Genomic DNA, 20859 nt, shown 5'->3' on the forward strand with positions numbered 1-20859 from the left:
GTTGTATGGAGGGGGTAGCGCTCAAGGGGTGAAGGGAAATGTGGGTGTGGGGAATTTGTATGCTCCAAGCAAAATTTAAAATGGTTGGTTGGCACCCACTGGCAGCGAGATGACTCGCAGGGAACCTCCTGATAACTTTTCTCAGGAGTCAGCAGGACTGTAAGGGCTGTAGTGTGACAGTGATGAAGTGAGGAACAGAGAGGGAGGACAGGCAGTTTTCACTGCAGAATGGTAAATACAGGGCTGGTAGGAGCACATTTTGCCTCTGGCTGATTTACTCACAGCAGGAATAAAGATACTGAACTAGGAGTTAGTTTGACTTTGACACATAAGGGAAAGAAATGAAAGCATAAAATCCCTAGATACCTTGACAGCCGACCGTCCACCAAAATCCCAGCCCCCCCAGGCAGCAGAGCTGCCTGTCTGCAGCCGCAGCGCAGGGCTCCGGCACTGCTGCTCTGCAATAGCAGCTCTGATAGCTTTGGCCTTGCTGCTGATTACTGTAGGTTTTTTGTGAGCAGCAGAGGGAGGACATGACCTGCAGCCCCTGCCAGCCTAGTTTTACTTTTCTACAGAGCTTTTTAAGATTTATGGTCAAATTTTAGAGTAACTGTAATTTCCCTTATAGATCATGCATGTGTGATTGCCCCGTGATCCCACAGCGAATCCCCTGGGAGCGCTGGGATAGCTTGGTAATTACTTCTGGGAGCTAGCAAGGATTAACACTGAAGTTTTCCTGGTGGAATAAGCCACGAGGTCGGATTGGAGCTGGCTGCTTGGCAGGTTTTGAGCCCTGATAAAGAGCTGTCTCCATTGCTGCAAGGCCAGACCCATTCCTCGTCCACGGTAAACCTAGGAGTGACAGCTGGGCTCTGCCTGAGGAGTGAATTTTTATGCTGAATCATGGATTCTGACCTGACTGATTGTAAAAACTCATAGCCCCAGGAGCTTAAGCTGCTGGGAGCCTTGAGGCCGGCAATGAGAACATGGTGGTTGAGATTATCAGCCTCAATGAATGCTGCCCTCCCAGGAGAGGGATGTTGTGGATCCAGGGAAATGTAGGAGCACCCCATGGGACCTTCTGTCTGTCTGTCCGGTGGGTGAGGGGAGCTCTGCCGGCACAGCATGGCAGCCTGCAGCTGTGAGTCTCGTGGCAAGCATGTCCTTGAAGTTTGGTGGAGAAATGGTAAGAAGCTGCCCAGGAAAATGTGTCTTTTGGGGGCTGTCCTTTGACTGAAGCTGTCTTCGGGGAGGCACAGAGACAGGCATCTCGCCACGCAAGGCACAGCTCAAAGCACCGGGCAGTAAGGGATGCTGCAGTGGGGGCTGGGGAGTCCGGGTGTGGGTCCCTCCTGACAGCTGGAGGCTGTACAGGTCGGTACATTGTTGTCACCATGGCGTGGAGCCGCGGGAGGCTCTGCTCGGGCTGCACATTGCCCAGGACCTGCTGAAATGGCAGCCCAAGGCAGCAGTCTTAAGGCAAGAGCACAGACATTCTTGTAATGAGCCAAGTGATCTGGTGACTCATTCATCCCTTCCCAAGCAGCCAGTTTTGATGTGAAAACTTCAGTAAATGAAGATGGAGAATCCACTTTTGTAACATTTGCAAGAGTTGTTTCTTATTTCTGCTTTGAAGGTGGTGCCTTTGCTTCCTATTATGTTTCTGTGAGCTAAGCGCTGGGAGCCTTTAATGAATCCACAGCACTCTCAACGCCTTTCTTCGTCTCTTTGAGCAAATCTTTTCCTGATATTCTCTGAAATAAAGAGATTCTTTGTGGGGCTTCCAGGGGTCTTGTAATGAAGATGATAGTAGTGATATTAATGCTAATCATAGTTATTCTATAAGGTTAAATGTCAAGATTTCATATTTTCATGATAATTTTTAGTACGTAGGTGGCACACTAATTGTATCACGTCCTGTCAAAGAAGGTACTTTTCAAATTATGGGGACTGTTAGAAGTTGTTAGTAATAATGTTGGCTGCTATTGTGCTTGATGGCTTTGTCTTTTATATACAATAATGCAAAGTGACATGGCAGATTGGGAATGAAGGAAGAAAAGTTCTAAAAAAATCTGTGAACATGGCTATAAATGAATGAGTTTAATATCTAAAATGTGTTCCTAAGTTGCAACAATAAAGAGGATCCATGTTGCTACTGTTGGATTGCGTGTGTGTATCTAGGAAAGGAGCTAACGTGTTGCAGTGGGACAGATTGGTTTGTTACTATCTGCTGGGATAGAAAAAGGCTATATTGGCAATTGTACTTGCCTTGAAATAGGATTCTGTGGGCAATAAGATCACATTTTGAAGTATGGTGTCTATCTTCAATTGTTCTGAAATGGAGGATATCCTTGGTAGCACAAGTCTCCTGAACAGTGTATTTTTTTCTTACAAGTACTTTTAAGCAGCAGGTATTTTACTGCAAACAGCTCCATTCTTCTCATCAAGACATTGGTATGACTTGCTGTCCTTTTGGCCTTGTATTTATTACACAATATTACTTTGTAGAAAGTATTGCTTTTACTTGCAAAGTACAAATCTTTTGGGTCAGATTTCTCTCTCATCTAGGTCATTTTTAATTGACATTAAGTGAAACTAATGCTGTTATATAACACACAGAACGTAACAAATGCTGCTACTTCAAATTTATACCAGCTTAGCTGAGAACCTGAGCCTGAACCTCTCCTGGTTGATAACTCGTTTGTCTGTTTGATTTCAGAGGCTAACCTCACTAATTTGGATAGTCTCGACAGCGCCTTGAGCTTTATTGAAGACCGGGTGCATAGATCAAGGCAGCGCTATCGAAGGCATGCGACGGAGGATGATTACAACATTGAAGTCCTTCTGGGGGTTGATGACTCAGTTGTTCAGTTCCATGGAAAAGAACATGTTCAGAAGTACCTGCTGACCCTGATGAATATTGTGAGTACAACCCCACTAACTGCACTGTGGGAAAGGACAGTGAATGTTGGCTTAGCCATTTGAATAAGACACAATAGATTCTTCTCATGGCAGGAGATAAAATAACTGTAGGAGGAAGATCCAGGCCATTTTCAGAATAAGTCAAAGGGGAGAAGGACAAGAAGAAAAAGGGGCCAAGGAAGAAGCTGACTGTGGGACTCTTAAAATGTCTCTTAAAAAGTCCTGTTTATGTGCTTTGGTGGATGGGGGCACAGGGTAGGGGGCTTAGGTTCTTGGAAGTCATTAAGTCTTAGCTGTACATTCCCTTAGCCTAAGCTGCCTGCTGAAAAACATGGTTTGGAGAACTGTCTTTAAATAAGGTTCTAATAGAAGCTTCGGTTGGCTTATACACTTTTAAAACTACTCAGTTAAATTCTTTGATTCCTCAACAACCACTTTAGGTCCCAGGACACCTACCTACTTCTTGTTCACCCTGCTGTAAAATGTTATGCAGTATATCACTGAACTTTAAGCTGATTTAGTATTTACTCCATGACTGACATCTTCAGGTTTTCTTAGTTAAATATTTACCCTTTAGAATCATAGTCATAGTTTAGTAAGTGATGAAAGTAGACGCTAGAGAATATTACATTTGAAAGAACCATTTTTTCTTTCTAAATATCAGTGCAGCAGATACAGCAGCCCTCTAGTACCCTGGTCAGTAAGCAAGGACTCTCTTTGTGGGCAAGTTTTGAAAAATCATCTCTGTTATAGATCAAAATCAAAATATGTTTTATTCTTCTGGCCAAAAAATGGAAGTGAGTGGTAGCCCCCTTCATGGGCAACTCATTCAGGGATGACTTCCTTCCTTTACTCATTCTCATCTGGAACAGGAGTCTCTTCTCAATAAAACACACTTCTGTGAAAACTTTAGGTTCAGTGAACGTGTGTTCTTAGAGAAATATTGTTGAGTAAAAAATCGTAGGTAGGTCTGCTCTGTTTTTGACAAATGGGGTATGACTGCTGAAGTTTACAGTCACGTCAAAAGGATGAGTGTCTGTAGGTGACTTCTCGGCATTAAAAACCAGAGGCAGATATATGGACAGAAATCCAGGCTATTAGGTACATGTGCCTGCGATGTGTTTTTTCCAAGATATATTTTTTTAATTACGAAGCTTGGTTTTTACTTTCTTTATTACATTCTTTTAACTATGTGTAGAATGTCAGTGTTTTTCACTTTAAATGAGAGGTGAAATACCATTTAAGAAAATCCCTTGTGTGATATGAATTCAGTTGCACTGTCTTTTTATAAAAGTACTGTAAACAGTTAAAAACCTGCACTAACATTAGAGTTATAGGGTACTTAGTGTCTGCTCTGATGGCTGTAAATAGATGTATTCTAACAGAAATGACATAGTGAATTTCATTTATTTGTGTGGTTTGTTTCCTCTGAGGCTTAAAACAAAGTCTACAGTGAAACAGATGGTTTTATACATCTCTAAATTAACAAGCCAAACAGGCCAAACCAGCCAAACCAGGAATGTGGCAAACAGGCTGAAATAGATTAGACAGGACTCTTTACTTATCATGTCACTTAAATCTATTTTTAAGAATTAAAATATACAGTAATGGTAAAGAAGCCGTAAATGATCCAGCTTTGGAATATACTTTCTCCTAATTTTAGCAAACCATCCAACACACAAATTGTAAGCAATAACAACTCTTGAGCATGCTGTCTCTGCAAGTGGTTTAGAAAGTGCAGCCTGTGTAACTGTACCCACAGGGCTGTAGCAGCTCTTGGCATAGGCAGTAGTTGTGCTGTTGGGAGATCTGAGGTAGAAACATGTCTTCTGGGGACTGAGGATGTGTCCAAATATGAGGGGCTGTTTGCCATCCACAAGGCCTCTTGAGGGGGCTCTGGATAGTCTTTGACAGTCATCAGTGTTGTCCTGTTCTTTTCCTTCGTCAAAACTCAGCCGGTTTCTAGAGTCTGTATGTTAGCAGAGGGATGGGTGATGTTTACCGGTTCTGTTCCCAGCTGTTTCCAAGCGTTGCTCCAGTATAGAGAGGCAAGAGGGGTTTGTTACTGCAGACACCAGACAGTGCTGGGGACCTGTATCGTGTTGAGGGACATCACAACACAGAACTTCTCCTTCCTGTTGGCAGTGTAACTCCAGCCGGCAGCTCCTCCAGCTCTACCTCTCACTGCTAGATGGATGCAAGGTGTATTTCTGTGTAGACCATTGCTTTGGTCTCCTTTGCTGAAATTCACACTGTGACTTTCCCATTGTCCTCTCTTCTGCTTCCTTGAGTAGGGTTTTTTTGTTTGTTTTTTTGTTTTTCATGGAAAATGGACCCAATATAAAAAGCTTTGGGGTCTCTAGCTGTTAGGGGTCTCATGTAGACAGTATGTTTGTAATGAGATATACTCATCCAAGGGTAACTCAAAAAGAAGAGACAGCTGCAGAAACTTCCAGATGTCTTTTTAAATCTGGTGGAAGACCCTACCATAACCGTCAGATTGTGTGTACCCTGCTGGTTTTATGGATGTAATCAATTAGCTTCATACAGTAACAAGGCAATGAGCATAAAATCAAGGAATGCATAATAAGCAAATAAAATAATAGTGGAAGTATTTACTGGAGATAAGAGGGTGATCAAATAGTTGAATTCCTGTGGTTCCAAAAATGAAATAAATCCCAGGTGAATCCTCCCTAATGCCCAAGCTCCTGGAGGCATTGACACTTCCCCAGAAGCAACTCCCAGCAGGGCTACTTCTCCTCACTTCGCTTGATTTCAGTGTGTGTGATGGTGTGAGCAGTTGTCCTTAATTAACTTTTCCCAGGAAACTTGGGTGGAACCCTACCACCAACCCAATCAAAACAATATATTTTTTTCAAGCCCAGTGCAACGACTTATTCAGTAAATCTGTTTTGTGCTGCTTAAGTGATGTGTTACAGTCCACACCTAAAAGCCATAAAGTGAGAAAAAACAGGGGCCGGGTGTCCTGGCTATCTTGAATAGCTGTGCTAATATTTATCCCAAGGTTTGGAAATGAAGTCACTCCCAAACGAATGGTGATAGACGCCAGAGGATTTTTAACACTTTGGGCTGCAGCCACGTATCGCCTGACTGTACGCCAGCCACTTCACCGCAGTGAGCTCGGCCTCTTGCCACCCCCTTTTCATCCTCCAGTCATTTCCTCATACAAATACTCTGGTTTCTCTTGACATCCTCTCTTTTCTCTACTCAGCACCATTGGGACATTCTGTCCATCTTTGGAAAATACGCCATTGTTTTCACTTTAGAGACCCTCGGCTGCCTCTTGCTTGCACCATTTTTTTTTTTTTTGTACGTCATGCTGTGTTTTTTCCTGAGAAGGATATTAGCTTGCACAGTCCTCTGCATTTCCAAGCGTGAGCCCACACGTTGCACAAATTAAATTTGTATTTATAGCATGCAGGAGCATTGCAACAGAGGAGAGATATTTGGGCAGTATCTTGCTGCTCTGTAGTTTACTCAAGAACGTGGAAGGTAACTTAATTTCAGAAAGAAGAAGGCTAAAAATCCCAGGGATTTTATCTGCTTGTAGAAATGTTTGGAAGTATTAGAAAAGCGGAAGGCTAGAAGCCATGCTGAAGAATTATCTTGTTCCTTGGGAAACAAACGGATTTCACTGCAGGACACTTTGGGAGGAGGAGCAGGGTGCTGAATGGGTGTTATTGAGCTAAAGTGGGTATTGGTGGTAGCCAGCCCCAGGGCTGAAATTCTCTGATCATTTAATAACCCTCTTTTAAATAGTTGTCAGGATTAAGCAGGCCTTTTGCTGCCTCCTGTGGAAGAGCAGCAGACCTGAATCACCAGTACATTTACCTGGCTGGGTCTGCAATATTGATTAAGGTGAATATTTCAGCCTCTACAGTCCCGTGTTCAGGGTCACATCCAGAATGGATGTTTTCAAAACAGCTTCCTAAAGAAGCAGAGGAAGAATTTGTGATCTTACAATGTTTCAGCCATTCCAAATAGCAAAGTCTCATGAAATAGGCTCAATTGCAAATGGTTTCGAATGTGTTGGCTCCATCTGTCTTGACTTCAAGTCTTAAAGTTTCATGTCCCTCTTCAAATTGTGGTTTGTTTTTTTCCCAGTGAGGCCACAATATTCCTCAATTTCTCAACTACCTTATTTTCTAATGCTGGCAATTGTCATCCTTGTATAATTTTTAGAAGAAACTGTCTACAAAGTATGTAAGTTTTTTGATTTTTGGACAATTTCCAGGGACGAAGAAATCTTTAATTTCCTATCCATTCCTTTATTATAAAAGATGTGATATTGCAGTATTTAGGGGTTAGCCTCTGTTACATCTGTGTAGTGGATATATGGCCAAAATGTTTGCAATGCTAAATCCCACATCTTCAAAGTAGATAGCTGCCTAACTGCCATTATTTCAAAGGGAGATAGACCCTAAACAGGACTTATGCCTCACTCTGGGCTAGATTTATCTGAGTATTTAGTCATTTACCTGCCTTTGAAATCAGTGAGAATAAGTTTTAAAAATTAGCCCATGGAATTATGTCTCTCCCAGACTTTAAGTGAAACTTCAGCTCCTGAACAAATACATTAAATAACTTTTCATTTGAATAACTGAAATCAATGAGAGTTATGCAGCTGGGGGCTTTGGAAAGTCCCTGGAGTCTTTCACCTGCATCTTTCAGCACTACACATGTCTTTGAAATTGTGGCCCTGAGGCCCTTTTGAATATGTTATCTGTCCTCTTTAATAGGATGTACATGATACTACTATTATAGATGAGATTTCTGCTTTCGTATCTCTGGCTGATGAGGGATGAAGATTTGCAGGTACAGAACAGCAAGTCCCTAATGAGAGGAAAGGGCAGAAATGCCACTGGTTTCTAACTGGCAGTTGGATGAAAACCTGAAAGCATGTCTAATTCAAGCTGTTAAAAAGAAAAGTGATGATTGAATACTTTGAAATAATGGTACACCCTGTATTCAGAATTGTGCTTTTTAAACTAAAAAGCATTTTTTTTAGAAGGGAAGGATATTTCAGTAATATAGAATTGACTGGATTTTTAAAAATTAAATAATTCATAAGCACCAGTACTCATTATTTCAAATCAGTTTATTTCACTTCAGATCTGACTAACTCTTAAGAAGTTCCACAAGTAACAAACACAAGTCCAGCTCTATTCATCTGAGGGACTTCAGCTGTCAATAGTTGAATTATAGCTTGTTTGAAAATCTAAATATATGTGTGTGAGTTAACTCCACATTTAGACTGTTCATTATTAACCAGGAGCTGGAACTAGTGAGAAGAATAGTTTCTGAAAAGGCCTTGGGCGAGTATTTGTGTTCATTATCTTGATTGCCACACTACAGTGAAGTTGTGATTGGACATTCAGGAGGTCCCACAGGAAATACCCCCTCTGAACTCTTATGGGTTTGATTCATTTTCACAGGGGTACTATTGCCAGTGTCAATTAGGTGAGCATTGCTCATTATTGTTAACTGGAATGTGCCTTGCTGCCCTGTTGGACATAGCACAGAGCATCACACAGGTTTTGGTACCATCCTTGAGATAGAGGATAGTTACTGTTAAAATCAATAATTAGTATCAGCTTTCAAACTTTGGATGCTTTTCTTAACCAAGCCACTTAGATTTGAAGAGGTCACCATATTTATTGCATCAACACCACACCCTTATCCTTTATAGTAATATAATGAATGAATCTGCCTAATTATTTTATGATACTGTAGTTGATTTTATTAAAGTGATCTTGAGACAGTAATTCAGAAAGATACCGAGTCTTTTGGTGCAAAGGTAATTTACAGTGTTTAGGGAAACTTCTCAGAGAAGTGGTTTATGAGCAAGAATGAGAACTTCCAAGGGCCTGAGGGAGGAACTAAGAAAAATAAATTAGTCATGAAGTCAGAAAACAAAGTCTATGACCTTTCTAAAGCCAATGTTACAGTTGAAGATGAGATAGAGAACTGTAACACGAAGCTACCTAGTGCCTTGCCAGCACATCTGCTCTGGGGAATGTTTTTCATTTTGATCAGAAGCAGCTAACTTGGACTTGGTAACATCTACTGACTCTCACACCAAGGAAGGTAAATCAGGACTCAGACTCATATTTGCATACAAAATGCCAGATTCTTATCTCCGTTTTGCAATGTACATTGCCAAGCTCTTCTAAAACTGCCTGTTGCCTGTGGTTTTGAGCAGAATGATAGATGTTTTCCAAATCTGAGATCACAGTCTGACCTTTAAGTTTCATGTGTGTTGTGTGCTTTCATTATTCTTTTTTCCTTGTGACGCTCAACAAAGATTTCAGAAAAGAAGAGTTCCTCTCTGAGGAAATGAGGAAATGCCTTGTAAGGACTAGAAAGGGAGACTGGGACCCTGGATTTTGCTTGTTGACTTTCTATGTGACCCTAGTTTATCCAGTCGATGAATTGATGTAATGTTATTCCTGGGGGATTAAGATGAAGCTTTGGGAACGTTAGAAATGTTAGTTTGGGGTCTTCAAAAGCATAAAGGAGGTGATGAAAATCGAATAGGATAGTGGTGTTTGAAGTGGGAACACAGAAAAATAAAGTGAGAGGGGAACGCTTTCGGGAGGGTCAGATTACAAAAGTTTGTGCTTAGTATCCACTGTGACATTTCTGGTTCCTATTCTGTAATTCAAAACAGCCTTTTCTTACAGAAATAGACAATCACTGGATGCCCACCAGGCACTGAGGGTTTGCTGCAGATAATTATGATCTGATGAATGAGCTGCATCTCAGGCTAGGCTCAAACAATGGCTTGCCAGGAGCTCTGCCATCCCACGGGGAAGGCACTGACGCTCTCCAGCTCCTCCACTATCGCTCTGGCAGAGATCCACACATGGTCCCTGCTCTGCCTGAGAGCACGTAGCCATCAGGAGTTTCTGCAACAGTAGTTATGTAAGGATGTTGGGTGATCAGAGAGCAGTCTAATTGGGTTGGATGAATCAGCAGTCTGTGGTGACTGAAAAGCCAGATGCATAAACTGCATCTTGAATCGTGCCCTTTCCAAATGGTTAGATATGCCCTCGATGGCCACTGTAGCTAGGTCAGATCTGCTTGAGGTTGATGGTAGCCAGAGGTTGAAACTATTAGATGTCCCTCAAGGGTGTGTGCCGAGGGCGCCCGAGGAAGCGGTGCTTGCCCAGCCGCGGAGGGTGCGCCTCGGGGTGAACTCACCCGCGATGATTTCTGGTTCAGTGGGATGGAGCCGTGTTGTGATGAAGTGGGCTGTCTTTTGCATAGCAGATACTAACAAACTTTGCAAGGCTGGGAACTCCTTCAAACTGCATGAATGAATTTGCCGATAACTTGCCAAAATATGCAGATGATTCTTTCTCCTATTGCACATTGGTTTAATTAGAGATTCAGGGAACCACCTGACTTTCCCTAAAAATCCTGCCAGCTATATCAGCAGGTAACCCACTCTGCACCAAGACTGGCAAAACTGCAGGCTGTTTATTTCTGTTTGTGGTACCGCTGTTTTCAAAACTCCCTTTTAGGACTGGGCCCTGCTTTGCTCAATAATAAAAACTTTGCAGTGCTTCTTTTACAAAGCATGATGCTCAGCTTGTCTTTAGTTGAGGTCTTTTGATGTACTCTACGTGCTTACTATGCTGACTTGAAACTCGCTAAGGGAGGAATTATGAAATAAGCAGAAAGGGACAGAAGGAAAAAAATAAATAAAGTCTTTGTTTATCTTATGTAGCACGAATCTGTGCAAGCCTGATTTCTAACCATAAACTTTAAATAGAACTGCATGTTTTGCTTTGATTGAAATATCCCAGAAAAATAAACCAAAGTTATCCCAAAATAGTTTCTCAACTACAATAGCTTGATGAAAGTCTCTTTACAGTGTTCCACCATGCTTTGAATTCCTTGAGATTTATCCAACCTTCTTCATTGCCCTCTATAAATGCTGAATCACTGTAGGACATCTAACAAGATTTAATGCATTCACTGCCTTCAGTTCAGGAGCTGTGATTTTGGGATGGTCTCTGTGGACTTTTTTCCTGTGCAGCAACATAATTTTAGACTTACCGATGTAAGAACAGGAGATTGACTCTGATTGTGTTGGTATGAACCAGGATGTCCTACTGAAGTACATGGAGATGCGGTGCTGCAGAAGTGCTATGTAATCATTTTCACACCTGTGTGTATTTATTACATCGCATCTGAACATATACCCATTGTCTGATTATCTCTGCTTTGAAACGAACATTTCAGGAGTTGTGTTGGATGAGAGCCTGGAGCTTTCACGTTCCACAGGTTGGTTGGTTATTTTACACCCTATACAATGAACTGCATTAGCTTAACTCTGCTTTCCTTTTGAAATAACAGGTGGAAATTTGGAGAATCTGAGCTGGGGATTGTGGAGGCTCTTTTGGTGTGTGCACTTTTCATGAACGTTTGAGAACACAAGATTCAGTCGCTTGGATCTTCTACTTTTATTAACTTCCTGAAACAAATAGGTGCTATTTAGGCCATGCTGAAAAAAAGTAAAAGCATCTATTTCAGCATATTATCTATGTGCAGTGAGACACTACTAGTAAAGTCACACTTTAGCTTAGAGAAAGGCGCAAGAGGGTTCAATTCAGCTGCTGTGTGAAGAGGGATTGAACTCATCCTTATTAATGAAACCAAGACCCAGAGCTTTGAATTGACCCACTGTCTTACAGAAAATCCAGTATCCCGGGAGAACCAAGCAGCTTTTTACTGTGCTTGTGCTTTTCTGTTCATTCACAGTTTGTTTGTTAGATGTCATTTGCATGAACAGTCAAACAGTGTTTCAATTCTGTTCCATCAATGTTTTCAAGCCAAGATTCATTTTGGCACGCAACAGCGATACGGTTGTTCTGTTACTCAACTATTGTTAAAAGAGGCTTAGGTTAAATTCTGGAAGTTAATGAGAGAGCGGTGTGCAGCAGTTTGGATTATGCTTTACGAACTAATTAAATACTTATTTACATGCTGTTTACTGTCCTCTATACACAGGAGTTTTTGTTCAGTACTCATTTCATGTATAGGTAATTTACAGCTTATTTCAGCCTCATGCTTGATGCATGTGCTCTCTTCCCACTACACAAAGAGTGAGGCAAATTAATATCCTTGCCTCCCTTGACAACATGCAAGGGTGTTGAGAAATGGGTGGAAGAATTTTTGTAAAGCAAAATGCATGTTTATATCTTGCCTCTTTATAATCTGTGTTCAGTAATGATCCTCAAGGTAAAAGATTTTTTTTAAAAACAGGAATATAAAGTTAATCTTCTAAAGTCTTATTTAGACATATAAAGAAATGATCTAATTTCCTGAGATATTGTTTACAAAGCAGATCTGAGTAGATCAGCTGCTTCTACACTGGAATGAAAATAGAGGCCCCTGAAGCCAGTCATAGCCACAGGCTCCTCGCCCACCATCTTCCAGCCAAGGATCTGCTCATCATCTGGTAACAAGCCTGGATCCTGGGCATCCCGCAGCGTGTTACCCAGATGCCTGGGGAGATGCCCTGCAGGGTGTGAGTTGGGTCCTGGAGCCACGGTTCAGCCACGCTGTCTCCTAATGATCAGTGCAGAACGCTCAGGATCACCAACATTAGGCTCTTATATCCCCAAATACTCATAAAAGTAATTAAAATTCACTTTTAAATGTCAACGGAGATTTCTTAGCAAAACTTACTGATGTATTTAGTTGTAATGATTTGTACAGACATAAAAGATGGGCCATTAAAACTAGGGGTGACTGATGAAACAGGACATTATTACCTTGTAGTAATGAATCTATTTTATAGGAATAAATGAATTTTAGGTCCAGGCAGCAAAGCAGTCCAGTTTGGTGCAGCCTTTACCAAGGGAAGAGTTTTTAGGAAGGACACTTGCCTTGCAGGGAGTCTCATCTGCCTCTTCTAATTTGTAAAGCTAAACTTCTACCATTTGGCTGAGTCTCATGCAGTCTTCATCATCCCAATACCTAAATCAGCCTCTTTGACTTAATATTTGCTTAGCTTGCTTGTAGCAGTGTTTCCTAAGCAATCTTTATATATTCACATTTCATTTTCTATTCTAAATATTTACGGTTTTCTTTTCAGTATTCCTAGGGTGATTTCCTCATGCGCATGTTCAGTTATGTAGCGTTGGTACAAAAAAGAAGACAGTTTTTAATTTGCTGGCATTTTGTAGCTTTTGTTGTGCTTGCAAAGTTTAACAGTGATTAGTTTTGACACACAATAAAGCCAGCCCATGTGGCCGACCGTGCTTTTTGAGGGAGGTATATCTTCTTGTCAGAGTGTGATGTGATGGGTCCCAGATGGAGGAATTACAGGGTGCAGCTGAGCTGACCCAGCAAATGGCTCTCAGGAGAGAGGTCCTGTCCCTCTGCTCACTTGTCCCCTTCCCCAGACATGGTGTTGCCCAGCAGAGAGCTATTTGGTATTTTGCTTGGACTACTGGGCTCTGGGCTCCAGTGGACACACAGCTGGATGAGGTAGGAGAAGATGGGAATCTTCCTCCTTCGCAGCAGTAGCTGTTAGATCAGCTCAGTGTAGATGCACTATGATACATATAAGTCTGTTTAGTCTGGCACTTAAATACCGGTTAATATGAAGTCTCTGATGATGTGTTGATTTTAAATTATTTCCTGAATGATGGGAGGCTCCAACAGAGTTTAGAAAAGAAAACATTCCCTCTTGCATTGGCGGAGTTTTCCCCGTTTTATATGTGATCACAAAGTGATCTTTGTCTTAATGACAGTGCATAGGTACTGCTGTATCACTGCTTTCATGGGTACTTGTTGCCAGCACCATGATTAAAGTGCTGAATTCTTTTGCAGGTTAATGAAATTTATCATGATGAGTCCCTGGGTGCTCACATTAACGTTGTCTTGGTGAGGATAATCCTGCTGAGCTATGGCAAGGTAAGTAAAGGTTAATTTAAATGGAGGATATCAATATCTCTGAACTTCATTTTTTTATGAACAATGTAGTTACTGGTGACATATATCCATTTTTTATTTTAATTTGTACATTGTCCTTACCAGTCTATGAATATAAAGAACTTTATGTTTATATGTATTTGTTTATCATTTGCACTTTACGTTTCAAATCATTTGAATTTCTTCTGGGTTTTCCCTGTGACATTTTAAGTTGTGGCTTAGCTCTGGCAGCCTTATCTTTTCAGATTTGTTTGGAATAATCCATGAAACAAAGCGAACGTTTTAGTTCCTAAAGAAAACATGAGGTGTTGTGATAGAACTGTATGTAAGTAACAATAAACACAAGATCAGTTTTGTAAGATGCTGAGGGCTACGGCTTCATTCCAAGAACTAATTTAAACTTGAGCTTAACATTAGTGGGACTACACATGTGTTTAAAGTTAAGTGTGATTTCTGTGGGATAGGGGCCAAAGGCAAGAGCTCTGCAGATTAAACCTGTAATTAAGAATACCAAGTGTTCTTGCTCTTGCTGTTTCTATGGAAGGGGTTACTCTACAGGCAAAACTCGGGTAAGGAGGAATGAGATGCTAAATGGTTTTCAAAAGTATTGAACTCTTAAGTGCCTTTGTCCTATTTTTGCCGTATCAACATCAAATTCCATGGAAACAGGAACAGGGCTTTTCAAGTATGTTGATAAATGCTTTGGTTAAGGACACGTGATTTTAGTGCTCTCCGATACGGCAGCATGCCCAGCTGCTCAAGGCAGAGTGTTAAAATCTAATGATCTAATGTACCCTTCTGTGACTGGACTTGCTGGCATTTTCATGTTCATGTAATAAACCCGGGTTCTGGAAGACTCCACGTATGTTCATGCAAGTTGCTGACGCGCTGTTGGTGAAGACCCAGCACAGATGGTGTCAGTGGTGAAGTTCCACTGACATTCACCAGTTTGCCCTGCTCAACACCAGCTAAGAATTCTCCTCCCTGGTGAAAAGGAGGGAACTGTGAGTTTTAGAATGGACTCTGTTGGAGATTGGCTGCCTGGATTTGGGTTAATTTGTTCTGCTGGAGCTTCCCTATCTGAGAACTAAACACACCAATCCATCTCTGCTCTTCCTGCAGTGATTGTAGATGAGGATGTTTTTCCATGTTTTAGATAAGTTTAATCAGATATGTGTGTCCTAAAATAAAAGGTAACAAAGGTCATATTTACCATTTTGTGATCGAAAGTTTGTGGTGTGTGTAGTTAATATTAAATTACAAAACAAATTAGAAGTCTTCATGATTACTGTAATGACAGCAATTGGAAGGATTGCAGATTGACTAATAATTCTCATAAAAATGTGATATTGCAGTAGTGGTAGAAGCCAGAAGAATTAGCACATGGGCTCGTCACTTCTTTGCTGTCCTTATTTCATAAGTATTTCATAATTGTCATGCGTGTCCATCTTTAGCTCTATAGATCTGCACCAGTCTGAACTCTGATAACTTCTGCCATTTCTCTGATGTCAGACAATAACTACAGTAGACCTCATTTCACCTTAAGAATCTTTAATTTATTGTGAAGAATAAAGTGTTGTCCATTGATAATTTGGAAGTTATAGACTTCCTATTAAACTTCTTTAGAGAGGAGAGTGGGGGGAGCATGGAAACCACTTCTTGGTGGGTCTTTGGCCATACCACAAAAATAGGTGTTGCGGGTAGCACTATGTAATCTGCATGTGGATAGTCTGCTTCTGGATTCTAGATCCGTAATCTGCAGTGGATGGTGTTTTAGTTCCTGTGTTATCCTGCTGGTTTCAGCAGGGCATAAAATGGAATAAATCAAGTATCACAAGTTTGCCCTAAATAACCATGAAGATAATTTTTCTCAAATTTCTGTATCTGATTCTTATTTACATGAAAGGCAATTTATTGCTTTCTGAAAAAAGTAACATGAGTGTAAAAGGTATCATTTCTGAGCTCCTCCACCTGATGGTGTGGGGACCTGCATGCCCGGACTGTGTAAGAATACATTTGTTGATGTGTTTAAGCTCCTGATCAGAGGACTCGGACTAGGGAGTAGAAGGTGAGGAGGTTTCTCTTTGGAGGGTTGGTATTATTTAGCAGAGGAAAAACAGAGAGAAAAAGTGCATAGTTCTTACTTTCTGAACCCATTCTGAGGAAACAGAACAAAGCCTTCAGTATTTTACTATCCCACACACCAGCACCAACAATTTTTAGGAAGATATATTCAAAGTGCATAATAAAAGGAAGGACGCATATACAAGTTCAGGCAGTGCATGAATGAAGCAGCCTGGTTGGCTTCACGGTATGAAAATATTATCCTAGTCTTGTCTGAGGAAGCATTTATTTTGAAAGCATGTAGCTGATATCTTTAGATTCATTTATTTCATTGTAGGTAATTTATATATATTATCAAGGGGGCCATTTAAATAATCATAATAATTACATTATGATTCTGTAATTGATGAAGTATGTACCATCGTCATCGGGTTTATGACAGCACTCTGAGCTATTGCCAATTCTCCACCCCTGAACAGCCTTCTACTGTATTGTGGTTTTTTGTTAAAGAGGATTATATTATTTTATACAATATGTCATCTGTTGATAAGAATAATATGGACAATACTTACTTGAGTTGCATAGCAACCAGCTTTTCAGTGATTCTTGCTTGAAGGTACTTCATTCCTTGGAATGTACTTATTTTTTAATATTTTCAAACACAGGCAGCTGTACATTCAAAAGTTTCAATAATTTCAGTAATTGCAATAATTGCCCTGGTAAGAGGGAAAAAATGGAACATGTTCCTTGGTGATCACATGTTGAACTTACTTCAGGGGCAAATTCAAAAGATTTGACATGGTTTTACTGAATTAACACTTTGTGTGAGTTATCACCTCTGGACTTAGACTGAGGGGTGGCGGGTCGAGACATGCCAAGGAGCACTTGGGCACTGGCTGGGTGCTGTGTTCGAGGAGAGGGCAGCGTGTGGCTGTGCTGTGTCTGGGGTAGATGTGTTGAAGCTACCAGGCCTTTCCTGACTCGCCCGCTTTTCTCCTAGTACTTCAAACAAATGAACAGCTCTGCTATACTGGAGGGGCTGATGTGAAGGCTTTGACCATGCCTGGCTGCTGCCAGCTCATTTACCAGTTCCATCAATAGGATGGAAAAACATGTTCTGCAAAGGCTGCACCATATCTGTGGTGGCTTTGGAAGCTACCGTGCATTTCTCTACATTTTCTTTACATCTACTCAGGCTTTTCTGATGTGATGGCATACTGCAAATAAGTAAACAGAGTACATGCAGTGCATTTTTCTTCAAATGGGAAAAAGATGAGCTGGCTCACTTCTGCCTTTTTGACTTCAGTAGTAGGAAGATTGGTTCCAAATTTTGGAAACTCTGGATACATTTGAGATGAATATAATTCAACGTTTGGGCAAATTATTCCATTTAGACCTATTTTGGTTCTAACAGCTCTGCAATCCAGCTAACTCTAGAATACTCACGGGAATAAGCAAAGCAACCACTATCACCAAGCGCAGAGGAGGTGGCAAGAGATGAGCTGAGAGTGGATTTAAAACCCCTGACTGGTTATTATAAAATTTGTTTGGAAACATTTAAATCCTGAGCACTGCATAAAATCCTCTCATCACCTCTTTGAGGTGGATGAATAAAGATTATTATTCCCATTTTACAGCTAAAAAACCAAAGATGTTAAGTGTTATTTTCCAAGGCCACACGGAAGGCCACTGGCAGGCTGGGGATAAGACCTCATAAATTCCTGGCTCCAGCTCCACGCTCTGTCCATTGACAATGGTGACTTTGTGTGCAGATGAGCTGCCCTTGCACAGCGGCAGAGACAAGCAAACACATTAGCTGGGATGGGTGTAATTAAGACAGTTATTAATGAAAACAAAGTCAGACTTTTGCAGGAACTACAGGGGTTTCGCTCAATTCAGCCACCTGAGGATTTATGAGGGTTACTTCTTGTGAATGTGACAGCGCAGGACACCCTTGAACTCTCCTTTGGAGCAACATGTGCAGCTCGAGTCACTTGTATTCAGACTGGACCAGGGTGGGATGTGCTTGGGGGGATGCTGTGTCTGCTCTGTACACATCCGGGATGGCAGCCAATAGGGAGAAAAAAAACCACGTTAGCTCTAAACCAGTGTTGGCCCCAGAACAAGTGGTTGTACTCTGGCCATGTGTTACCTTGGTCAAGTTGGAAGAGGAATATGACTACCAAGGCAGGTTAGGAGAGGGAAGAAAACCCAAATGGCTTTGAGGTGGCAGTTCAGGAGGCAGGTAGTATGAGGTAGATGCCTACAATCTCATCCGACAGGACTATTCAACTGAGAAGGATTTTTTGATTGTGTATGTCTAAAATACTAACAGAGCTCCTGTTGCCTTCATTTGGGACAAGATTTTACCTTCGATCTTTTCATAAAATGGTGCTGGTTTTATCTCTGCCATCTGACCTTTTCGTGTCTAAGCTTGATGCAAGCAGGAAAGATGTTCTCAGTTCAGCCAGGGTGGAAAGCGGCGGTTCGCTCTGAGCCAGGTTCTGTTTCCCAGAGGGTGGCACAGGTGACACAGCTGAGATGGAAGGACAAGCCAGGTTTATCCCTTCAATCTGGTGTTTGTCCTTACTGTTTTGCTGTTGACCCTGGTTGGAAGGAAAGGAATGAGTGCTCCTCTTACCTCTGCTTCTCCCAGGAAACTGGCCGAGAGTGGTTGTGCCTGGCAGTGCAGGGAGGTTGTTAGCTGTACCTTAGGGTCACAGAATAGCTGTGCTTGTAAGGGACATCTGGGCATCATCTAGTCAATCCCCCTGTTCAAAACATGGTCACCTAGAGCAGGTTGCTCAGATCCTTGTCCAGCTGGGTTTTGTGTATCTCCAAAGACAGAGACTCCATAAGCTCTCTGGGCAACCTCTCCCAATGTTTGTCCACTCTTAGGCTGAAACTACAGTAATGCTCTTACAATTTTTTTTCTTGCATTTGAATGAAGTTTCTTATATTTCAGTTTGTGCCCATTGCCTCTTGTCCTTTCTCTGGATAGCACCGAGAAGAAATGGGCTCAGTTGTCTTTACTCCCCTCCCAATAGGTATTTATATACATTGATGAGATTCCCCTGAGCCTCCCCTTCTCCAGCCTTTCCTTGTATTAGAAGGTCACTAATATGAGTTGAGTATCCTAGTTACCCACTGTCAGTGGTAGATGCAGAAGACCTGAAAGAATCAGCAGGATCTTGCATGGAGCTATACAAACCTGTCTGAAGATGGAGTTCTTGACCCCAACCTTTGGCCATCTCTAGTAACCAGTTCTGCACAGACTGAGTTGCAAGGCCAGAACATATGTATTATATAGTATTTTGGCTGCTGTTCATGTTTTTGCACTGTTTTCATAGTTTAGGGTAGGAATAAATATGAGAGGAGGTATTGTCCCTCATTTTTTTATCTGGGTAAATTGTTGAATTGCCTTATTTATAGATTAGACTCATAGCTTGTAATCTCCTGGTGTGTTTTGTTGGGACCTTGAAGAGTGTAGAGCTGGCTGATAGCGTAAACAATACGTTGTATTCCTGATCTGCTTACATTTATACAGAATTAGAGACTGAAAAATGTTTGCAAATTTCTGCCATAAGAAAGCTTTACAAGTCCTTTGAATGCAAAATGACAGTTTGTGAAATGAGCTATTTTAGTTAGTTTGGTTACCATGGACACTCAATTATTGTATTTATTTACTTTTTGCTTGTCTTGTTCAGGATGAGAGAAGAATATAGGTCTAATCCAATACACAATGAAAATAGAAATGCCAAGTAGAAGCAATGTAAACAGTATGTTTTGCAGAGACGTTACACATTCAAGAAGGGAAAGTCATATGTTAAACTGTTTCCCAAATGTGTGTACTACTATGGTCCAACTTTTGCTACCATAGTTTGAAGCTATCAAGTTAAGCATGTTTCTGCTTCTTCTGGAGCTACTGAAGAGCAGCAAAGCCTTCTCCGTTGGTACTCTTGGAGCACCACCTAATGGATGAGTTAGGAAAGGTCTTTTCCAGCAAGCTTCTGACCAGCCTAAATTTCTGATGTTCTTATCATCAGGTACCTGCTCATCAACACCATTGCAAAGCTGTACTCAGTTATGCCAAATGGCAGATGAATAAAACAGTTGGTTAAGGAAAGCTGCCATTCTGTGTGTGATACCAGTTTGTCTTTCACATGTACTGGCAACATGGATGTTCTTGAGCAGTTTGGGTAGAATACAGACTGAATTTGCAATTTTTTTCTAAGATGACTTTATATCTGAAACTGTCAAAGAAAAAAAAAATGGAAATATTTCTCACTTTCCAAACATTCTCCACGAGTATTTGAAGGACCTTCCAGTTAGATTCATAAGTTAATACTTCTTCAGTGTCTTCATAACAGAGAACTGAACATCACACTGATGATTTCCCAAAAGACAAGAGGGCCTCTGGATCTATATATTAACAACTTTCAAGTATTTCCTACTGCCTTGCTTTGCCTCTTTGTAGGAATGGCAGTTGCAACTCAGTTGTCTTCTAAATTTTTGTTTAGTTTTTTCTGCTGCATCTGTCTAAGAAGAAAGGGAGTAGAGAAGAAATGAAGGCAGAATCAAAAAGGAAGGAAAATAGAAGGCATTAGTAGATGTTGAGTTTCCCAGAACAAGGATCTTGTCTGATTCTCTAGGGCAGACTGTCCTCATAACCCTCTGTGGTGTCTCCTTGCATGGGGGATGTTCTCCCAGCTGAGGCCTTTCTACTTCTTGGCCAGCATCTCCATCTGTTTCCATCAGCAGTTCTCTGAAATGCCCACAGATTTTTTTGCTTTTCTTGTCTCTTTCTCTCCGTGAGAAGGAAAGTTTCTCTTTCCATTGGCAGTTTTCCTGCTGATCAGCAGAGTAATGCTCTCCACAGGCCTGCTGTCCTGTTTGGAAAGA

At 41.2% G+C, this 20859-nt stretch overlaps 1 protein-coding gene across 2 annotated transcripts in view; it reads left to right on the forward strand.

Annotated features, from left to right (window-relative positions):
• The window catches only part of ADAMTS2 (ADAM metallopeptidase with thrombospondin type 1 motif 2), a 191106-nt gene that overhangs the window by 127403 nt on the left and 42844 nt on the right, over positions 1 to 20859 (forward strand). For both annotated transcript variants that reach the window (XM_074915931.1, XM_074915932.1), the window contains exons 4-5: positions 2720 to 2922; positions 13792 to 13875. In XM_074915931.1, the coding sequence (XP_074772032.1) occupies positions 2720 to 2922; positions 13792 to 13875 (287 nt within the window). The remainder of the gene's footprint in view (positions 1 to 2719; positions 2923 to 13791; positions 13876 to 20859) is intronic.

Source organism: Athene noctua, chromosome 12, assembly GCF_965140245.1.
Source record: "Athene noctua chromosome 12, bAthNoc1.hap1.1, whole genome shotgun sequence".
Lineage (NCBI taxonomy): Eukaryota > Metazoa > Chordata > Aves > Strigiformes > Strigidae > Athene > Athene noctua.